Genomic DNA, 14,387 nt, shown 5'->3' with positions numbered 1-14,387 from the left:
TGTCACCAGAAGATTGAGTTCCATTATAAGAAAGGGGTAGAGTTACACCTAACAGACCAGGAACTCCGCCTAACCCAAAGGTGATCTTATCTCTGCTATGGCCAAATGTTACAATCTGGATATACTCTTGGCAGTGGTTCTTGTGCATCCATGGGGAAAAGGTTGAGAATCTGCTACTGTAGAGTCTAGTTGCTGTCATAAATTGAGATGTTTCCATGGTAAAAGAAATTAGAAATTCTGAAATAGGGTGTGATATTATATCTATTGAGGGTTAGGTCTTAATTTAGTAAGGCTTGTGACTCTAGACACAAAATTTAAACTGGTCGGAGTTGTCATCGGACTAAACTAGTTGACTAGAAAAGAGTTAGCATATAATGGGGTAGTGCTGATTCAATTTCATGCTTCTTTATTTTTCCCTCTTGTCTCTTTACAGGCAGAAGAACTTGAGTATTCCTGTGAGAAGTGTGGCGGGAAGTGTGCTCTTGTGAGGCACAAATTTAACAGGCTACCCAGGTAAAAGGAATTGCTCTTCAGTTTTTCTTCTTTAAAGTACTCGCAGATATTACTGGTTAGTGGCTCACTAGAATGGATTGGGAAAGGAAAGCTGAGGTAGGAGAAGGTAGAGGATGGAAGGTTAGGGTGCTCTTGTGTAAGAAAGGAAGACGATTTGAAATGCTGAACAAAGGAAGTCACTTGAGATTCCTTGAAAGATGGCAATAAGGACGCAGCTGGTGAGACTTTGGAACAATGGTAGGGACTAGGTAGTAGATTTTAATGTATGACATTCAGTTATAATTTGCAGTTTGATTATGTGCTAGTCTCCTCTTCTCCGAAACCTTCAGTAAAAATCTGCCACACATACATACGTGTGTGTGCATGAAAATAAAACAAGAAGAGTAATTTTCTGCAGGATTTTTTTTTTATTCCTTTATTCAGAGGATCTTGTAAGTTAGTAAGCTTCCGATAATCAAAACAATGCAGAATTAGGAATGAAATTAACTACATTAGCTCTGTGTAGACATACATAAAACCAAACTAGTTAGACAAAATATGATGTGATTATAGTGCAGCTTTTAGTTCTTTCCAAGAATAGATCTCAACCACAAACAAGGTTGTTATTATTAAGTATTTATGTGGCACTTTGCCTGCAAAGTGCTTTACTTTCTTTTATTAGCTTCACTTTTCTGTAAGTGTAGAGTTTCTGGAACCTAGCCCCTAGACACTAGTTCTTTTACATTCCATTATCTCTTTTCTAGAAAATGAATTTCTTTTAAAGAAATGACTTTCTAAATCATAGCAGTATTATATTGACCATTTCTTACTCAAGAGACTTATTCTTTCCTATTGGTGAGTGTTTTTGAGGCAGGAGGTGGAGGAGACAAACCTTAAGACAAAGGATTGATTGTTACAGCTGTCATTAACTAAGGGAAGCATGTACAATTGGAAGTACTTGTTTGACCTGGCAAGCTGAATGTCTGTTCCCTTTTCTAGTGTCTAGGTATTTGTTCTTTTAGTGAAGAAAAAAAAAAAAAAACCAATAACCAAGGGAAATTTTTTCCCTTGGTTTTCCTTTTTTTCTGGTAGGTTGCTTGTGTTACAGGTCTACTTATTCTGAACTTTAGAAGTCTTTGTATCATAAATCCTGATTGTCAGACTTTTGCATTTCAGTATTAAAGCCAGTTTACTTTTATTCTTGAAGGGCCAGGTATCTTTATCAAATATGTTCAGTTTTAGTCCACCCCATCTTTGTAGAAAAGTGATTTTGACTATCATCTGTCTGTTTCATATTACCTTTTATTTTGGTAGGATTATTTGGAAATTTAGTGGAAATATTTGACATTAGTTTTAATCTCTTCATACCATTTAGATCCTTGTGTTCTCTCAAGTTGTAAATTTGAAGATTATGAGTTCTAGCGTACTTTCTAAAGAAAAACAGTAACTTTAATTTACAATTTTTTTTAGTTTATGGCTTCTGTGATAAAGATATACGGTAAGAAAGGAAACCGTTCTCCATAAAGCAGACATTATTTTGCCTAGAATTGAGGTTTGTTCCCATAAGAGTTATGAAATTCAAATTTTAAAGTGTTCTTGTGGGCTGTGAAATATATTTAGTCCATCAGGCAGAGATTATGGTCTGTATCAGAGGTGGAAAGGTTGGCACAATAGTAACTAAAAAGAAGTGTTTCTACAGAGCTAAAAGCCTTTTCAGACCCGCAACCCAGATTTGGCATGTAAATTTTGTAGAACTTTTTGTAAGTTGAGAAAACTTTCCTATTTCTTTCTTAGCTTTTTTCCAGAGAAAGTGCTACACATTGAAATCAGAGCAGTTCTTGTCAGGGGTGCCTGGGTTACTCAGTCAGTTAAGTGTTTGACTCTTGATCTCAGCTCAGGTCTTAATTATGGGGTCATGAGTTCAAGCCCTGTGTTGGAGCCTACTTTAAAAAAAAACCCGTTCTTGTCAAAAATAATCTTGAAAAATTTAATGTTCACCGTCAAACATAAGGGCTATTTAACACTTTAAATTACCATTAATGGTTATATAATGCCTATTTTTGGTAAACTATATAACATTGAAGTAAATAATTTAAGGATTTAACCCAATACCAACATTTTATTAATTTTTTAAAAAATTTTTTAAGATTTATATATTTATTTTAGAGAGAGAATCGGGGGGAGGGGCTCAGAGGGAGAGAGAAACTACACAGGCTCCATGCTGAGTGTGGAGCCCAACTTCAGAGCTCAGTCTCATGACTCTGAGATCATGACCTGAGCCAAAGCTGAGAGTCAGACACTCAACTGACTTTGTCACCCAGGTGCCCCTCAATACCAACATTTTAAAATAAAATGTGTTTTATTTGGTAGTTTTTTCTTTTTTTCTGTGAGCATTATAAATATTTTACCCAGACCTCATTTATCCACCCAATGCCCATGTTTTATTTTTATTTATATTCTGAGTACCTAGCACAATGCCTAGCACATGGCAGCTATTCAGTAAACGTTCTTTGAAGGATCTTTAGCTAAAAGTGGTTTTTTTTTTTGGTTTTTGTTTTGTTTGTTTGTTTGTTTGTTTTTTGAGAGAGAATGAGTGAGAGAGAGCATGAAGGAGGAGAAGATCAGAGGGAGAAGCAGACTCCCCAAAGAGCTGGGAGCCGGATGCAGGACTCGATCCTGGAAGTCCGGGATCATGACCTGAGCCGAAGGCAGTCGCTCAACCAACTGAGCTACTTAGGCACCCTAGCCAAAAGTATTCTAAGTCAAAAGCTGTCTAACATGGTTAGTTACTGGTAAGAGAGCTAGCTTTGTTATTTGTGAACTAGTTGTGTCATCTCCTGTTTTTCAGGATCCTCATTCTGCATTTGAAACGATATAGCTTCAATGTCACTCTCTCACTTAACAACAAGATTGGGCAGCAAGTCATCATCCCAAGATACCTGAGCCTATCCTCTCATTGCACTGAAAATACAAAACCACCCTTCACCCTTGGTTGGAATGCACATATGGCAATGTAAGTCCTTGAGAGAGAATTTCTTTACCATTCCTTTTGAAGTAGAAGGGCTTTAGTATCTAATCAAAACAATGACTGAACTAGATAACATGACTCTCAGGTAAAATCAGACCAAGAAGGAGATTTTAGTTTTGCTTTATTTTGGGATTTTGTGTCAAATTACTGCCTGATGGAAGTAATTAAATAAAATGCTTAAACAAAGTTTTTCTGAGTACATTAATTGCCTTTCATAATAAGTTAACCTTTTTAGAGAGTGCTCTTAATCTTTTAGATCACTAGAAGACAAGTTTGGTACATTTGGGGAATATAAATCAAATTTGCTTGTTCATAAGAGGCACTGAACACTAAAAAATACTAATTCTTGTGTTCTTTCCTAACAGTTCTGTTTTAGTAGATCTGAGATAGGGCTTGAGAATAAGTATTTTTTAAAATGCCTTTGCTAACTCTTTGGGATATGCAAGTTTGAGAAATGGTGTTCTAAATTTTATTTAGTGCCCCCCAGATTGATTGTATTTTCATAAATGTATTATCACCGATGTGAATGAAGAACTTCTGTGGTTCCTAGAAATTTTTCTGTGATAAAAAAAGTAACCTTTACTTTTGATTTTGCGTCGTCATGTGTGCTAGGAAGACCTTAGGGCTTCTCTGAACATGGCTCTTTCTTGCATTACTCTTGTTGCATTCCTTTGGAGCCATGTATTGTAGTTCTTTTTTATACTTGTACTCTAACTTGGAAGAATCACAAAGTTCTCCAACTTTAGAAGTGAAAAGGATCTTAGAGATTTTGTCTAAATTTTTAGCTTTACAGAGAAGATCCAAGGAGAATAAGTGATTTCCTTAAGGTCATGATGCAGTTAGTAACTGGAAGAGCCAGGTCTCTTGGCTAACGTAGAATAAATAGACCTTTCAGAAGGTGAATGAATATTTGCTAATGATAAATGATTCAGTTTTATAAAATGTATTTCCCAAAAAAAAAAAAAATGTATTTCCCTACATTGTGTAAGTTTACACTGAAGGACTCTTACTAATAAAGATATTTTCCCAGAGTCTTAAGTGTTTCTGGGTTTTCTCTTACGGGCTTCCATCAGAATAGATGTTTTTGCTTAATGCAAACTGCCCTCTGCTGGTAGAACTGTTACTCTTTGTGGCCATCAGCGTGGGTGATTTATGATCACAGGCCTGAAACCAGGCTCTATGATTCCACAGTGGAACGGCTTGAATACTTTGGACAAGTTCTTTGACCTGTGTATGGGGAAATAATAGGATGGTGTGAACATTAAGTGAGGTAGTACACATGAGCTCTTACTCCAGTGTCTGAGAGCCAGTAAGTCCTCAATAAATGAGAGCTATTATTATTTTATTGCTTAAAAGTAAAGAACTGAGGCAAGATAATTTTTCCCAGGTTGTTCTTTCATATGCATTACCTTTGACTTCATTTCCAATGCTGTTTTTTTAGATCATTGGATCAGGAAGAGCCTACAGATGGTATTTTGTTTTCTCTTTTGGCCTCTATTGCTAATAGAAGTATTATAATTATTTGCTTTTCAAAAGGATATATAAGGAGCTATAGTATAGAATAATTCAGTTTATAAGTTAAATATATTTTTTTAATAATGTAATTATATACATTATATATTTTCTAATTTTCTGATAGTTCTAGACCATTGAAAGCCTCTCAAATGGTGAATTCCTGCATCACCAGCCCTTCTACACCTTCAAAGTGAGTTATATTTCTTGTGTACCCAAAATTTGTATTTTTAAGGATTTGGCTTACCCTAATTTCCAAGATTATCCCCTCCCCTTTTCTTTGTTTTTCTTTGCATGATAACTGCTCTGTATTACTATACTTTGTAATTTTCCTGAATCTGCTTTGAAGTATAACCCAGGATATAACAAATCTGTAACAGAATGAAGCACATTCAGATGATCTTCTCAAAATTTTGTTTTTAAACTTCTTATATCATCTGTTAATCCATTACATTTTCAATCTACAACTATAGAAATTGGCTGATGACAATGGATTTTAAGGCCTGAAGGGATAAATAACCACTGTTGGTATAAAGCACTGTTCCTCAAAGCTACACATGGGGTTCCCAAAATATCTTTTCACCTGTTGCTAGCCAGTTTGGGACTTCCTATCTTAGACACTGAACTGGAGCAGTTCTGAAAGGGAACAAGAAAACAAACACACAGTGAAATGTAGCTATTCTACAAATGTTCTATATTTTTTGCTTAAGATGGAAAAATTTGTCCAAGAAGGGAAGCAAATACTTTTTTTAAAAAAATACAGCTCCTCTTGATGTAACTAGAACCACAGTTCCTGATTAAACAGTTCTAAATGACTTGGTTGTCATTTATCTTTAAAATTAGTTTTTCTGAAAATTCGATGTCCCAAAGTACTTTTAGAAAAGAGACACTTCTGTTGTTTAAGGGCTTTGGGGGGCTTATATAACCATAAAATGATATTTGGGAACTGCTATTTTCTTTTCCTCCTGTTAATTATTTTTCAGTGCAATTAAAACCAGATGACTAACATGACTAGAAATCTGAAATGGTACCGATATGAATACTCTTGCCCGTTCTCAAGATACAAATGAGCAATACCACTTGGCTGCTTAGAAAGTGAGCAAGTGATGCATTTACAGGATGAATATTTTTCCTTACTACAGGCAAGCTGCCTTCTGTGAATATAGTAATTATTAATGGAATGCACTCTTTATGTACCAAATCACTATAGTTTCAAGAAGGAGAGGGTTTCATTGGGCATCATTATATTTGGCATGGTCATCTGTTCTCCAGGGTCTACTGGTATGAGAATTTGAAAGTTGGTCAATAAAGGATAATTAGGCCCTAGAAGACCTGTCATGCCGATCAAACTTAAAAGAGGCTGAGTTACGAACAAGAATACCGTTGGTTCTTCTGCAATGTCCTTTGTCACATTTGACCCTGGTACATTTGTAGCCAGGTGTCACCGTCCTTCAGCAAAGTGTTTACATGGGTAAACAAATTAATACATTCAGCTTTGCTTGGTGAGCATGAAATCAGAAATGAGGAATTAAGATGGCTAATTGGCTATTTCTAAGTTATACTGAAAACCCTTTTGAACACATAATGGGAGGCTATTTAAGTGTATAGGCTGGAGTGCAGTGATAACCTGGGTGCTCTCAGCCAGAGACTATGTTTGGGCTTATCACTGACCACTTGCCTCTTTTCTTTGATCTACATTGCTATGCAATCCTCCTGGTTTCCATTGTGGCCTCTTATTTCTTGGTGCCATCATTCTATATGTTTATTTACAGTTTTTACATTTAGATTAATTGCGTTTTTCCAATTTCCATTTTACTTTTTTTTTAGTATAGTATATGAGTTTATGTTAACCTCCATCAAAGAAAGTTCGTGCTCTTTGACCTTTACCACTTTTTCTTTTAGTTTATTTTCAGCTCACTTAGAAGACAATGCAGTAACACCTTACTTATCTGGTATCACTGAAGAATGATATTTGATATTCCACATACAAACTTTTACATAGCTGAATATTGCTTTTTTAAGCATTAATCTCTAAGATGCTTAGCCATTTTAGATGGTTATATACTCTGTAACCTTACAGAATTCCTTCTATTCCTAAATAAAACACTGAAGATAATTTAAATATATTTTAATGACTTAGAATCAGCATTATGAGTGTCACTTACTGCCCTGTGTTTTAATATGATAATGCCCTCAGAGGCTTTTAATTCTTACAAAACAGTTTATATTAAATGACTTCATGGTTCTTTATTGCCCTTTTTGTGGTTATTCTCTCTCATTTCCTAGCTCTCATTTCTTGATGAACTTGCTATGTTATTTTATACACCATTTCCTGGGAAAGAAAGGATCCCTGTCTAAAGAGTAAAGTACATTGGCTTTAAAACTACTGCTTTCTTCAGAAGCCTTTTTTCTTACTTTTGAATCCCTGTGTTCTGGAAAGTAGAGGTTGCCAGAAGTCTGACCTACAGATAATTGGATAAGTGGAATGTTACTGTTAATTTTAAAATACATGGATCATAATTTAAAAGATCAAAAATTAACCCTCATATACAGTGTTGTCAAAAGCATTTATTCATTGCTATGTCTGCATGCATTTAGTAGAGAACTTGCTTTATAAAAACAAAACTTCTTTGGGGTTGATCATTAAAAGAAAAAAGGCGCAAAGTGATTGGTTTACAGATGGATTTTATTATAGCATAACAATTGTCAAATTTTCAAAGCATGGCTGTTTTGGAGTGGGGCAAAGGTAATGCTTAAATACACCACTTTTGCTATATCTTTTTTTCTCTGTAAATCATTTTCCATAATGGAAAAGTTTTTTATTTTGGTATTTACACATCAAGGGAATAACAAGGACAACTGTTAATTTATCAGACTCAGAGAGGTTTTTTTTCTTAAATTACAGGAATTTCTCCTTCAAATCCAGGAGCTCCTTGGCTTTAAGCCTTGATTCAGACAGTGAGGATGAGCTGAAACGCTCTGTGGCCCTTAGCCAGAGAATCTGTGAAATGTCAGGCTGCGAACAGCAGCCGGAAGACTTGGAAAAAGTAAGTAATTTCTCATCAAAATACTTGACAAATATTTGTATAGCTCTTACTGTCCAAACAAATGCCTTTATAATGAGCATCGGCAAACTTTTTTTTAAGCAGACTTAATAAAACAGCGTAGATCATAAATTCATAAACTGAATGGCTCTGTTGAAGCACTAGTTTTAAAGGGTATACTTTCTGTAACTACAAAACCAGTCTGTTTAAAAAATGGACTGGGACAGGCTGTCTGGGTGGCTTAGTCGTAAAGCATCTGCTTTCGGCTCAGGTCATGATCCCAGAGTCCTGGGATCCAGCCCTGCATCAGGCTCCCTGCTCAGCAGGGAGCCTGCTTCTCCCTCTCCCACTCCCCCTGCTTGTGTTCCCTCTCTTGCTATGTCTCTGTTAAAAAAATAAATAAAATCTTTTAAAAAAATAAAAATGGATTGGGACTTTTTTTTATTGAGGTATAATTGACATTTTAGTTTCAGCTGTTCAGCATATTGATTCAGTATTTGTATGTTTTGCAATAAGATTACCTCATTAAGTCTAGTTAACATCCATTACCGTACATAGTTAGCAAAAAAAAATTCTTTTCTTGTGGGAAGGACTTCTAAGATCTGTTCTCTTAAGCAAATTTCAAATCTGCAATAAAATATTAACAGTAATTAATTCTGTATATTATATCCTCATCATCCTCATGACTTACTTATTTTATAACTGGTAGTTGGCCTGCTTTACCCATTTCTGTCTGTCTGTCTCTGTCTCTGTCTCTCTCTCTCTCTCTCTCACACACACACACACACACACACACACACAGAGTCTTCCAGCCCTAACTACCAGTAGTCTGTTCTCTACATCTGTGAGCTTGGTGGGGATTTGTTTTGTTTTGTTTTGTTAGACTCCACAGGTAAGCAAGATTATATGGTATTTGTCTTTTTCTATCTGACTTATTTCACTTAGCTTAATATCTTCAATGTCCATCCATTTTGTTGCAAATGGCAAGATTTTGTTTTTTTGTGGCAGAATAGTATCCTGTTGTATATGTATACCACATTTTTATTTATCCATTGATGGACACTTGGGTTGTTTCTATGATTGAGACTTTAGCAGTGACAGGTAAATTGCTTTCTCCTGTTAATCTTCAGAGCTACTTTTACATGTGGGTCCTGAAGTAATCATTTGCTTTATTTAATACTAATTGTTAATATATGGGGGACTGTAGTAAACGTTTTACATCAACAGGTCAAGCAGGTAATGTAGAGGTTTTAATAATGAATGTGAGAAGGCATAACTTCATCATTTTCTATCTTGACACATAATGATAGTTAATACTTTGAAGATACAAGCTTCCCTAGGAGTTTGCATCATTTCATGTGACCGATTATAAATCTCCCTTTTGTTAAGATAACAATTTAGTAGTTAGTTTTTATTGGCTTGTTTCCCATCTTATTTCAAAGCTGAAGATAGTTTATAGCTGTTCACCTTGAGTGAGAAATGGTAGAAAGTCAGAAGTTCTCCCAGAAACGAGAGAAAGTTTGTCAGAAAATAACTTCTGAATATTTATATAATATTGATGTTTTTATTTTTCTCATTTATTTGGAAAAAAGAAAAACATGGTGACTCACAACATTTAAATAGAAATATTAGGGAAAAAATATTAGGTGTACAGTCAGAATGGCTAAAGTTAACAACTCAGGAAACAATAGATGTTGGTGAGGATGTGGTGAAAGGGGAACCCTTTTACACTGTTGGTGGGAATGCAGACTGGTGCAGCCATTCTGGAAAACATCATGGAGGTTCCTCAAAAAGTTAAAAATAGAACTACCCTGTGACCCAACAATCACGCTACTATTTGAATCTACTACTACTACTATTGAATCCAAAGGATTCAAACATAGTGATCTGAAGGGGAACATGCACCCCAATGTTTATAGCAGCAGTGTCCACAATAGCCAAACTATGGAAAGTGCCCAGATGCCCATCAATGGATGAATGGGTAAAAAAAATGTGGTATATACATACAATGGAATATTACTCAGCCATCAAAAGAGTGAAATCTTGCCATTCATAACAATGTGGATAGAAATAGAGGGTATCTTGCTAAGTGAAATAAGTCAGTCAGAGAAAGACATACCATATGATTTCACTCGTATGGTGAAATTTACGAAACAAAACAGATGAACATAAGGAAAGGCAAGGAAAATAAAATAATAAAAACAGGGCGCAAACTGCTAGAGACTCTTGATGATAGGGAACAAACAGGGTTGCTGGAGGAGAGGTGAATGGGGGATGGGGTAATTGGACATTAAGGAGGGCCCTTGATGTTATGAACACTGGGTGTTACATGCAACTGATGAATCACTAAATTCTACCCCCGCAACTAATAATACACTGTATGTTAACTAAATCGAATTTAAGTAAAAAGTTTAAAAATATTAAATAATTTTTAAAAACAGAAAAATACTAGGTGTGGTGACAGTGTCCGTAGTGTGACCCACGTATATCTGGAAGAAAATACACCAAAAATACTTACTGTAATTATCTCTGAGTGATGGATTTTGAGTGAATTTATTTTATTTTCTATGTATTTCCCAAATCCTTAACACTTACTGTAAGCAGTAAAATAAACATGTGTCCCTATATATTTATTAGAAGAAAATTAGGCTTGCCAGTGAGCTCATATCTTGGCTATTGATTGTCAACTCAAAACATCAAAGAGAGGAAACATTTTAGAAATAAATGTTAGATATAAATAAACTCACTTTAAACTCTAAGATTGCTGTACTCTCAGGCATTCAGGTTTCCTCTAAAAGTGACTCTCTTTTTCAGGATTCAAGATCATGTAGGGTGGATCCTGATAAGTCTGAATTGGAAAACTCCGGATTTGACGGAATGAGCGAAGAAGAGCTTCTAGCAGCTGTTTTAGAGATGAGTAAGAGAGAAGCTTCACCAACTCTGAGTCATGAAGATGATGATAAACCAACCAGCAGCCCAGATACCGGATTTGCAGAAGATGATATTCAAGAAATGCCTGAAAATCAAGACCCTGTGGAGACTGAGAAGCCCAAAACAGTCACAGAGCCCGGTAGGTTTAATGAAAATAAACATCTGTTAAGGCACAGCTGTATTCTGAAGCCTTATAGGGACAGGTGGCTTGTAAATAATGGGAGGTAATATGAATCTGGGTAATAGAACTAATCATATTTTCATGCTTTTTTAAAAAAATCGGTTTAAAAAATGAGAAGTGTATATTGTGAGTAGTTTTCAGAGGCTGTTGGTAAAGAATGCTGTATCCCTTTAAGCGTACATCAAAAGAAAAGTTAGGATTCTTTTGTGCAGTTAAGTAAATGTGTCATTTTTTGGTCACTTTTTTTCCCCCACTACTCTCAGAAATCTGTAATTATTTTCTCATTTTTCTGTATCTGAATTTGTACCAGGTTTTAGTGTATAAAATAATTCAAGTTCTCCATTCTCCTTTGGATTCATCCCTTTATAAATGGTAGAAAGACCCCTGAACTAAGAGGTTAGGTTTAAAGCCCCTCTTCTTGGCTGTACCACCGACTACCTCTGAATTTATTTTAAAGGTTTTATTTATTCATAAATAGAGAGCAAGGGGAGGAGCAGAGGGGGCAGGAGAGGGTCAGACAGACTCAACCGAACATGGACCCCATGCTGGGCTTGATCTCACAACCCTGAGATCACAACCTAAGCTGAAATCAAGAGTTGGATGCCTAACCAGCTGAGCCACCCAGGCAGCCCATAGCTGTGAATTTTCTAAACAGGCGATTTACCCTCTTTGGTACTCCACTTTCTTATCTCTGTACACCAGCCATACTTCAGAAGATTGTGAGTAGAATGTTAGGTCATCTATATACATACATAGTGTAAAGTGCTATACAGATAAAAAAATTATTTTGTGGTAATTATTCATATTTTGTTATTTTTCAATCTGTCAATGGGGAAAACAGAGTCTCCTTGCCTTGTACACTGTGGGTATTTTAAGATTTTTTTTGTCCAGATATCCCTAATATGTATGTTTATCTGTCTATGTAGCTGATGTGTTTCAGTATGTCAAGCCTAGAATTTGGGCGGTGAAGAGAATAATAGTAAATCACAATTATTTTCTGTACTCTTGGGGTTAAGCCTCATCAATTGTGAATTACTTTATGTGCAAGTAAAGGTAAGAATTAGTATATCCTCAGTCTAATTGGATGCAAAAAACTGATGGTTTTTGAATATAGATACTCCTTTTTTTCCTCCCTTTTTGATGCAAGTATCCTTAGGACATCCCTTATTAAACTTACAGTCACTGCCCTTAGATATCATTGGTTAACATTAGTGCTTTTGCCTTTTGCCAGTAATTCCTGCTTTCAGCTCTTCCTTTCACATCTTTGCCCAGTCCTACATCTCCCTAAAATTAACAAAGGAAGTTATTCTTATGTATGGTTAGTTCTAGGTTCTCTGTGCCAGTGGCAGAGAATACCGAGTTATCAAAATCATTAATAACCACATTGGCTTACAACCATATAGCAGCTTTGGGGAGAACAAACTTATTAGTAAGTACTTTATAGCCTTTTTAAATAAAATCCTGTTCTCTAGCGACTTGTCTTCCCCAATTGGATGCACGCCTTCTTTTGTTTCTTGTTCTTTGATATCACTATTCCATTTACCTTACTGTAACTGAAACCCAAAGACATTGCTTCTGCTGCAACATTTCTTTTTTTAACTTACAGGGAATATGGAGCAAGGACAAAAGTAGAGAGATGAGTGTAATGAATCTTCCCCCTTGTATCCATTATCAGCAATAATGTTCCTTTTTTAAAGCAACTGTTTGAAATTACAGATACCATATTTCACCCTAAAACACTTTAATAGTAATTATCATAAAAAAGATAATCTTGTTTCATATATATCCCATCTTCCTTCTTCACCCCATCCCCTAGATTATTTAGAAGTAAATCCCAGATATTGGATAATTTCATCAGTAAAGATTTTAATATCTTTAAAAGAACTTCTTTTTTTTAAGATTTTATTCATTTTTCTTTGTCAGAGAGAGGTGGAGGCCACAAGCAGGGGGAGCAGCAGGCAGAGGGAGAAGCATGCTCCCTGCTGAGGAGGGAGCCTGATGCAGGACTTAATCCCAGGACCCTGGGATCATGACCTGAGCTGAAGGCAGATGCTTTACCAATTGAGCCACCCAGGTGTCTCTAAAAGAACTCTTTTTTAGAAAACACAGCCTCAGTCCCACTATCATACTTTTAAAAATTAACAATAAAACCAAGGAGTGATCAAATATCAAAATCCACTGTCTTTTATTTTGAAAGTGTTCAAATCCACAGAGAAATAGATTGATTATTTAACATTTTTTCATATTTGCTTTCTCCCCTCACCGTGTGTGTCTATGTATGTAGTTGTTCAGCAGTTACCCAAAATTAGTATCTTAAAACATTTTAATATCTCTTGTAACTCTGGACCATCTGGTTGTGACTAGCCATCCAAGATGGCTCAGCTAGGCACCTTGGCACCTAGGCACCTTGGTGATGTTGGCTAGATAGGTCCATTGGGGTGGCTGGATATCCTCCCCATTCTTTCCTTCCCTTCCCCCTCTTCTCTTCATCTTTTCATCTCCACGTAATCTCTGTTTATGTTGGGCCTGTCCCTCTCCACATGATCTTTCCAGCAAGGTAGCCAGCTTCTTACATGACAGCTCAGGGCTCCCAGAGCACAAAAGGGGACAAAACTGCCTGGCCTCCTTAATGTAATGTTTAGGCTCAGAGTTAGCAGAGAATCAGTTCCACCACATTTTGTTCTTAAAGCACTCACAGTGAGAATCTACCCAGATCCATTCTGGGGTGACTACACAAGAATACAAATACCGATAGTGACAATACTCTGTAGTTCATTGGAAGCCATCTTTGCAAACTACACACGTGGACACATGCACTTTTCTTTTTTAAAGCAACTGTTTGAAATTGCAGATATCATATTTCACCCTAAAACACTTCAGCCTGAATCTCCAAATATATGGAAATTTTCCTACATAACAGTTATCGCCCCTAACAATAATACTAACAGTATTTCCATATATAATTCTAGTATGAAGTCCATATGCATTTCCCCAATTGTCTCATTCATATATGTGTGTGTGTGTGTGTGTGTGCGCCCAAAGCTTACCCACTGCATTTAGTTGTTAGGTCCCGTTAGTATTTAGTCAAGGCCAGTTTTTCTTTGAAAGACTCCCATTATGGATTGCCCTACTGTTCTTTAAGTATAAGTTGTTTTTTCCCCCATACCCTGATACTTCAGAGCCTGGAGATGGGATAGGT

General features: G+C 36.0%; 1 protein-coding gene across 5 annotated transcripts in view; it reads left to right on the top strand.

The window, feature by feature from the left end:
- Nucleotides 1–14,387, top strand: part of USP37 (ubiquitin specific peptidase 37) — an 87,777-nt gene that overhangs the window by 51,691 nt on the left and 21,699 nt on the right. For 4 of the 5 annotated variants that reach the window (XM_046018174.1, XM_046018170.1, XM_046018171.1 and 1 more), the window contains 5 exons: nucleotides 434–513; nucleotides 3,341–3,505; nucleotides 5,160–5,225; nucleotides 7,938–8,079; nucleotides 10,891–11,146. In XM_046018174.1, the coding sequence (XP_045874130.1) occupies nucleotides 434–513; nucleotides 3,341–3,505; nucleotides 5,160–5,225; nucleotides 7,938–8,079; nucleotides 10,891–11,146 (709 nt within the window). The remainder of the gene's footprint in view (nucleotides 1–433; nucleotides 514–3,340; nucleotides 3,506–5,159; nucleotides 5,226–7,937; nucleotides 8,080–10,890; nucleotides 11,147–14,387) is intronic. The other variant, XM_046018173.1, reaches the window with a different exon arrangement.

This window comes from Meles meles, chromosome 9 (genome assembly GCF_922984935.1).
Source record: "Meles meles chromosome 9, mMelMel3.1 paternal haplotype, whole genome shotgun sequence".
Lineage (NCBI taxonomy): Eukaryota > Metazoa > Chordata > Mammalia > Carnivora > Mustelidae > Meles > Meles meles.
Note: the sequence above shows the minus strand (reverse complement) of the source record. Positions and strands in the feature narration are given on the sequence as shown.